This window comes from Hemibagrus wyckioides, linkage group LG22 (genome assembly GCF_019097595.1).
Source record: "Hemibagrus wyckioides isolate EC202008001 linkage group LG22, SWU_Hwy_1.0, whole genome shotgun sequence".
Taxonomy (NCBI): Eukaryota; Metazoa; Chordata; class Actinopteri; order Siluriformes; family Bagridae; genus Hemibagrus; species Hemibagrus wyckioides.
The window spans coordinates 12,251,780-12,260,371 of NC_080731.1; the positions used below are offsets into that span (position 1 = coordinate 12,251,780).

Below are 8,592 nucleotides of genomic sequence, written 5' to 3' on the forward strand. Positions count from 1 at the left end.
CATATTACATTCATGTGCATGTAAAGGCAGACGTCCCAAAACTTTTGGCAATATAGTGTCTGTCGCGCCTCTGACTTAATTATCCCGTTCCCGTGTGGTGTTACAAGGTGATGTCACCAGCATGAAAAACCGAACCCATAATAACCATCTAACACCTTCTGTGTCAGGTATAGCTTTATTATTATTTATGAGACTTTGGCTTTGATGCGACCGCCATTTTTGTTGCTTTGTAACACTACCGTTCCCACAATGCACCGGGAGATGGTTGCGACAGTCACGTGATGTTTCCGAAACTTGCGAAGACTTGTGAAACAGGCTGAACCGGGCTCGCGCTGCTGCAGCTGTTCCACATCCAGGGACAAAGTAAGTCGGTTCCGTTTGCTCCGATCAAATAATCTGTCGTCTTGAATATATCTTAATTTATCTTGGGTAGATATATGTACATTTATTGGAAATATATTTAGATAATTATGATATTTTAAGGGAGTCGTGGTAGGACAACAACCTAAATGACAGCTTCACATATAGATCTCAGGCAGATGTTTATCACAGTGTACCTTAACCGATATCTTTAATATAGGATCAGAGATGAGTTCACACGTGAATATTAATATATGATCGTGTCTACAGGTTAAACAGCGGAGTGTGTGTTAAAGGGCGATTTCTCAAACGATTACAGCTGTGCTTTGGCCGGTGGTGGAGGTTGAAGTATTTATGTAATTAACAAAGGAAGAGGAACATGGTCCGAAAGAACACCAGTTTTTACAGCTACAGCACTTTTCTCCATGAAGCAGCACTAGCTGAGAGTTTATACAGCCGTGTAAGACTTGCGATTAAACCGGAGTGAAATGTTATTATTGTCTCCTTTGTAGTTATAAAACGTCTGAAGCCAAGATAAAACCCTTTTGTTTCCAGGCTGCGGTTTATATTGTAGGCCTTGACGCACAATTACGGGTGTTTTGACCCAGAAGTGATCAGAATTTCCCCCTGTTTAGTAAAATCTGATCTGTATCTGAGTACTACACTATATTGCCAAAATTTGGGACACCCCTCTAAATCATTGAATTCAGGTGTTGTTTTTCAGGGCTTGGGCTCGACCCCTTAGTTCCAGTGAACATTTTGGACAATTTCATGCTCCCAACATTGTGGGAACAGTTTGAGGATGACCCCTTCCTGTTCCAACATGACTATACACCAGTGCACAAAGCAAGGTCCATAATGACAGAGTTTGGTGTGGATGAACTTATAGAACACCTTTGTGATGAATTAGAGCGAAGACTGTGAGCCAGGCCAAAACTGGGACGTCTGCCCACATGCACATAAATGTAATATGGAGTTGCCAGACCCTTTACAGCTATAACAGCTTCAACTCTTCAAGGAAGGCTTTCCACAAGGATTAGGAGTGTGTTTATGGGAATCTTTGTTCCATTTCACTAGAAGCGCATTTGTGAGGTCAGGCACTGATGTTGGACTACAAGGCCTGGCTCACAGTCTCCGCTCTAATTCACCCCAATGGTGTTCTATCAGGTTCCTCCACACCAAACTCTCTCATCCATGTCTTTATGGACCTTGCTTTGTGCACTGGTGTACAGTCATGTTGGAACAGGAAGGGGTCATCCCCAAACTGTTCCCACAAAGTTGGGAGCATGAAATTGTCCAAAATGTCTTGGTATACTGAAGCATTAAGAGTTCCTTTCACTGGAACAAAGGGGCCAAGCCCAAGCCTTGAAAAACAACACCTGAATTCAGTGATTTGGAGGGGTGTCCCAAAACCTTTGGCAGTATAGTGTAGTTCTTGTTAAATGCACTAGTACAACTTTGTACCACCGAGAGCCTTGAGGATGAAGTAGAATAAGGGTTTTTTTTTTTTGTAGAGTTTCTTTAAAATGTGTGATGAGTTTAACTTTAGTAATAGTCTAAAGATGAGACAAAAGATTAGCAAAACCCCTTACTACTGCTCTGGAAATGACAGCATGACTTCTGTTCACCTCGGTCTCATGAGAATTGCCGTTAAACTAGTATGTAAAGAAAATAGGAATGGACTCTTGAACCTATGCAACAATATCTGTGCCAGATTAAAAAAAAAAGGATTTGTTTGTCAGTGTAAATGCAGCTGAAGTGAATTCACTGCTTTATCCCATACAAGCAATATACAAATGTGTAATTATGTTCCAACTCTCCTCTTTTGGTCTCTTTTTCACTATAATAGTGTGGTCTGTTTAGCATTAAGATTAATCTAACCTTAATCTCAACCTTTACCCTGATGTTTAATATGATTTGTGTTGATTTAATGACAACTTTTGTCCTGAAATGAACTGTACAAATAAAACAAGCTACTTAGATATTTGTAATGTTTATAGGTTGTTGCAGCATCTCAAGTTTCCTCTGTTTGTCAGACAGGCTATGATAAAAGCCTGTATATAAACACTATTTATCTAAGTCTCGGATAAGTGGTTTCAATGATCAGGACACTTATAACTGAGAAACTTGCTGACACAAACCTTTTCTTTGCTGAGTAGCCTGAAAACGATGCTAAGGGTTTAGTAAACTTTTTCCATTACTGCCCAGTAATTTTTCCACAAATCCACATGTATATTATTTACGGACTCTATAATGATCCATTACACGGACAGCTGTTTATAGTTCTCTGTGATCTTTCTGAAGCTGTTTCTCGGCTGACTTTCGGTCTGCGTGAGTGTGTTTTGTGGCACAGGTCTATAAAATCAATGAGGCTTCATCATGGAACTGTGTTCGAAACAACATTGCTCAATTCATGCCCCAAAGGTCCCTACTATAAAGCATTTGCAAATACAAGATTTAGACCTGGTCAGGAACTACACATTTGATTTAAGGTGTTTCCCGTTGTATTAAAAACAAACCTGATCATTTTAAAAGTAATCTATGGTGATAAGTAGTATGTAAGTAATAAAGTATATTACTATATCGGTTTGCCATCAATAATAATTTTCAGTTTATTAATGAACGACGTGCTTTTTCCCATTTATAATTCCCTTAATTGTTCTGAGTTGGTTCCTGTTATCATTTAAGTTGTCTGCACAATGAAATTCTTCTTCGCATATACCATCCTTGGGGGCTGGGGTCAGAGCGCAGGGTCAGCCATGATGTAGCGCCCCTGGAGCAGGGTGGGTTTGGGGGCCTTGCTCAAGGGCCCAACGGTGGTAGCTTGAACCCCGATATTCTGGTCAGTGACCCAGAGCCTTAACCACTTGAGCAACCACCACCCCAGATCATTTGCATTATAACAGCTAAAAACAGGCCTTCCTTTACCAGCCTCTCTCTCTTTTTCTTAAAGATAATAAGATGTTAAAAACAGCAGATATAAATTTCACACGCTGAAAATGAAAAAAGAGCAGGGCAGAGCAGCACCTACTGAAAGAATGAATGTTAAATAGAGCGGATATTAAAGATCTGACAGCAACACCCAGGCATTTATTCATATTATTATTATTATAATTATTATTATTATTATTATTATTATTATTATTATTCATCTTCAGATACAATTCACATTTTAAATGCCTTCTTCAGTACAGTGTTCTTCATAATCCTTCAGTTTTCTTCCTAATACTGCAGTGCATTCACTCTTTGGATGATTTGTCACTCAGTTCTATTTTAATACTGGCTTTAGTTCTAAGAAAACAAGCCTGACTTGCAGCCACGTATCAGTATGTTGCTCTATTCACTTCCAAGCCCACTTAAATAAGAGCCCAATGTGGTTGCAGTGCTGAACTTACTGTATCACTCTGATTAGCTAAGTACTTTATATCTACACACACACACACACACACACTTAAATTCTTAAAAAGCCTTAATGTCTTCTATTCGTGTGAAAAGTCATGTTATATGTAAAGATAGACAGCATAGCTAGACATATTACTGAGAAACAGAACATGGATTCAGCAAAGTCCTGAAGAACCTCCAATGGTGGAAAACTGACTGACTGTTTACAAAGCGATGACACTTGAGATTCAAGTACATAAATATTAAATAATCATCTTACAGAAAGCTTTATCATGTGAATGATTTATGTTTTATGTGTATTAGGTTTAGATGATTTAGCTTGTATGCTTTACAAGCCTCCGTGAATGTGTTGTTACTATTGAAGCGATAAAAAGTAAATAAACACTTATCATTTTAATGACCTCTGGCAGTACTGTTGTGGTTATTCATTTGATGATATCATTAATACTGTTTTTAGTAACACTAGAAGTAACTATTAACCGACTGCTCTGTTTAATGTCTCTCTCTTATCTCTTTCAGACTGGTTTCTGAATGTGAAACAGAAAGGTGTTAACAAGTAATGAGCAGTACATGCCTGCACATCCAGTCACAGATGAAGAGAAGCTTTTTCCTGAATGCTCAGCGTGTCTCCTGGAAGTTACAAAGATGTACCAAATCGTACCGGCGACAGTTGGAGATATTGGCCTTAGTGGCATGCGTGAATACACCCCCCCAAAGAAAAGAGTGGACCGGCGTGGACGTCGCCTGATGGCGTCCAGCTTGTTTGGGGCCGTGCTAGTCATCGCAGCTGTGGCAGCTTGGTGCTATTACTCTGTGTCTCTCCGGAAGGCAGATCTGCTAAAGACTGAACTGCTAGACCTCAACAAAGATGGCTTTGTCATTCGCAACCAAGCTGGCGCCATCATCTTCCGAATGGCATTCAGGTACATTAAAACTCATTTGGTGCTAGCACTCTGGAAGCATGACTAGCGCTCAGTGGTGAATAAACTAAAGCTAATAATCCACCCTTAATGCTAATAATAATAATAGTAATAAAATGTATTTTCTTTGACACGTTTGAATGCAGTCTGTTATAATATGTAAATTATGATCTCATTTTTTTCTTGCTTATCTCAGGTCAGGTTCCCTTGATCTGGACTCTTGCTCAAAAGAAGGCAGAATTCTCAGTTGCAGCCGATCCAGTTCAGGAAAGCTTAATTTCTTCATTGAAACTGTGAGACCCAAGGACACAGTGATGTGTTACCGTGTGCGCTGGGAGGAGCTTGATGCATACCGTGCCGTAGAACATGCCATGGCCTATAATGGCTCTCATTGGTACGGTGGAGCAGAGTCCTGGTCCCAGCACTGGCCAATTGTTTTTGCAGGAAACCAGGAACCCAAACCTTTCATTACTAGTGATGTCACTTCCAATCAGCAAGACTTTGGGAGCATCCTGGAGCGCTACTGGCTCTCCTCCAATGCAACCGCTATCAAAATCAATGACTCAGTTCCTTTTCATCTTGGCTGGGATGAGAACAGTAAGATGCTGAGATTCCAAGCACGGTATGACAACAGTCCATATAAGCCAGACCCTGCACAGCCTGTCCATGCTGAGCTGAGCTATCGTGTTTGTGTTGGGTATGACGTGACTTCCATACATAAATACATGGTACGTCGTTATTTTAACAAACCCAATAAAGTTCCTTCTGAGGCAGTTTTTAGGTGGCCAATTTGGTCCACTTGGGCCTTGCACAAGACTGAAGTGAATCAGGAGAAGCTACTGAAGTACGCTTCTGAGATTCAAGCACATGGCTTCAATTGCAGTCACCTAGAGCTGGATGATCGATATACAAGAGGCTATGGAGAGTTCGAGTTCGATCCAGTCAAGTTCCCTAATGTAACCTATATGTTTCAGAAACTCCGAAAAGACAGATTTGAAGTCACCCTCTGGACCCATCCTTTTGTGAACTACAACTCCACTAACTTTGGAGTTGGTGTGGAAAGAGGGCTTTTTGTGCGAGAACCTACAGGCAAATTACCTGCCATGATCCAGTGGTGGAATGGTATTGGTGGCATTTTGGATTTCACCAATCCAGATACCCGTGAATGGTACGCCTCACACCTCCGTGCCTTAAAGAACAAATATGCTATAGCTTCCTTTAAGTTTGATGCAGGGGAGACCAGCTACCTTCCCCAGCAATTCAGAACCTTCACACCCCTGCAGGATCCCAGTGTATTCACTCGCCGCTACAGCGAGATGGCAATCCCTTTCAAGGACCGCGCTGAACTGCGTGCTGGATACCAATCCCAGAACATCTCCTGCTTCTTTCGGATCACAGACCGCGACTCGGTCTGGGGCTACGATTTGGGGCTTAAGTCGATCATCCCTACTGTGCTAACTGTTAGCATTCTGGGTTACCAGTTTGTTCTCCCAGACATGATCGGTGGAAATGCTTACCCGAACCGCACTGAAGGCAACCGGGGACTCCCTGACCGGGAGCTCTACATCCGCTGGCTGGAACTACTAGCATTCATGCCAGCTATGGAGTTCTCAATCCCACCATGGCTGTATGACGATGAGGTAGTAGAGATTGCTAGGAAGTTTACAAAGCTTCATGAGACCCTGGTGGCTCCCCGAGTGCTGGAACTTGCTGGGGAAGTGTTAGATACTGGAGATCCTATCATTCGCCCTCTGTGGTGGATTGCCACAGACGATGAGGCTGCCTACAAGATCGATTCGCAGTTTCTCATTGGGGATGACCTAATGGTAGCACCAGTTCTTGAGCCAGGCAAGCAGGAGAGAGATATTTACCTCCCAGCTGGCAGATGGAGGAGCTACAAGGGTGAACATTTTGACAAAGGGCCAATACATTTAACTGACTACCCTGTGGACTTGGATGAGATTGCCTATTTTGTATGGTCAGGATGATATGAACTAAAAAGGGAATATATTTGCAAACAACAGTCTCAAATGTCTATCGAAGTTCCATTGAACAAGCATTCACACACGATTTGTTTCTCACATTCATGTGCCTTTTAATCGTAATGCCACTGTAACCAGCATACATCAAATTACATTTGAACATTTTCTAATGTTTGAGCAAATTTCATTGTCAAAAACAATGTTGAGAAACAGAGGCTGGGAAGTGATTCAATTTCTGATTTGTATGCGTTGTCTTTTAACATGAACATGAATCACATTTTCCCAACATTTTTTGAATAGAAGAAATGTATTAACTAGGTATTACAAAGGAATCTACCAAAGGGAGTGAGACAACCAATCTAACTTTGCATCAGAGGAAACGTGAATGTTGTAGTGAAACACTGGGAGTTTTATATTATATGATTAAGAATTACTACTTAGTTTGACGTTAAAAAAGAAAGCACAAAAGGACACCTTGGACCTCACTTAATAGGAAACGACAATGTATGTTCTCTTTAGTATTCCTGGAAATACTCAAAAACTACTGACCTTGCCAGCATCCAGAATCTGAGCACAAATAATGTTATATCATCTACAGTATGACCATATATAATATAAACAAGTATTTGTCTTGTAATGCTGATTAATAATTTTGGGGGTTGTATTTTCTGTTGTTTTGTGTGTGCTATTTGCTTTAAGAATTTAAAATGAACAGGGTAATAAGATTTATTTATTTAGAATAAATCTGAAGTGGCTTGAAAGCCAAAAATGATTTTTGATTTTTCTTTCTGTATTGCACTGATACTGTGAATTAAATTACTTTCCAGATTATTTAAACAAGGAAAGATAATCAAACTATCAGATGGAACGAAACATAACACAAGCCTCCCCTGTCAGATTTAAAATGGAAAGTCTATTTATTGTTGTTTGGTTGCAAATAAACCTAATTTTCAAGACCATGCTTTAAGTTTCTTTCTTTAAAAAAAAAAAAGTTTCCTGCCTGTATCTTGGTGTTCCCCGTATAGGCTTCACCATGACACTGGCAAGGATTACACAGTCATGTGCACCTGAGTTCATGTGCTTTAGACATGTCCTGTGACCTGGATCACCAGATTGTGTGCAGCAGGTAACGGGGAGTCGTAATGTGTCACTGCAATGATTGATGTTACTTCTATGACCAAAATAAAGGCTAACCTAAGCACAGCATAGCACAGACCCTTGAGTGCTCCTCCAAGCAGGAAGGTGATTATTTCAGTCAGAGAGATTAATGAGGAAATCTGTAATAAACCTCCAGGAAATTGTGTTTGAATTTCATGAGGTATGAATCCATCCTCGAATTCCTGTCTTACTCTATAAACAGATCATCTGTCTAAGACCCAGTCAGAATGTGTGCAACAAGGATCCTCATTTCTGGCATTTTCACTTCCACCAGAAATCATAAAATGGGGATAGGAATAGAGCGAAAGAAGATTATCGTCCTGCTTGAGATGGTATACCCCCGAATTAGCCACTTTAATGGTCTGTTGCAGAAGATGCCCATGCCCCTCAGGGTTTTATGTGTTTTTGTGTGTTCTGAGATGCTTTTCTGGTGTCTTTCACTGAAAACAATTCTACAAAAATGGATGCTTTTTTTTCACCTTTCTGTGCAAACTCTTGGTAATTTTCCTTGAAAAAAACTTGATTTGCGAATGAATAGATACACCGATCAGCCATAACATTATAAGCACTGACAGGTGAAGGGAACAACACTGATTATTTCTGAACATTCTGTCCTCAAGGTTGATGGGTTAGATGCAGGAAAAATGGGCAAGCTTTCATGGAAACGGTATTCCCCGATGGCTGTGGCCTCTTTTAGCAGTGCCGTGGTTTGATGAGCACAACAACCAGTTTGAGATGTTGACTTGGCCTCCAAATTTCCCATATCTCAA

The 8,592-nt window shown here is 40.6% G+C and overlaps 1 protein-coding gene across 1 annotated transcript; it reads left to right on the forward strand.

Annotated features, from left to right (window-relative positions):
* The first annotated feature begins 264 nt into the window (after positions 1-264).
* Positions 265-7,607, forward strand: si:ch211-117c19.1 (myogenesis-regulating glycosidase). Its single transcript, XM_058375459.1, has 3 exons — positions 265-363; positions 4,282-4,685; positions 4,879-7,607. Exons 2-3 carry the CDS (start codon positions 4,333-4,335, stop codon positions 6,668-6,670), a joined length of 2,145 nt encoding a protein of 714 aa, XP_058231442.1. The 5' UTR covers positions 265-363; positions 4,282-4,332; the 3' UTR covers positions 6,671-7,607.
* Positions 7,608-8,592: the final 985 nt, after the last annotated feature.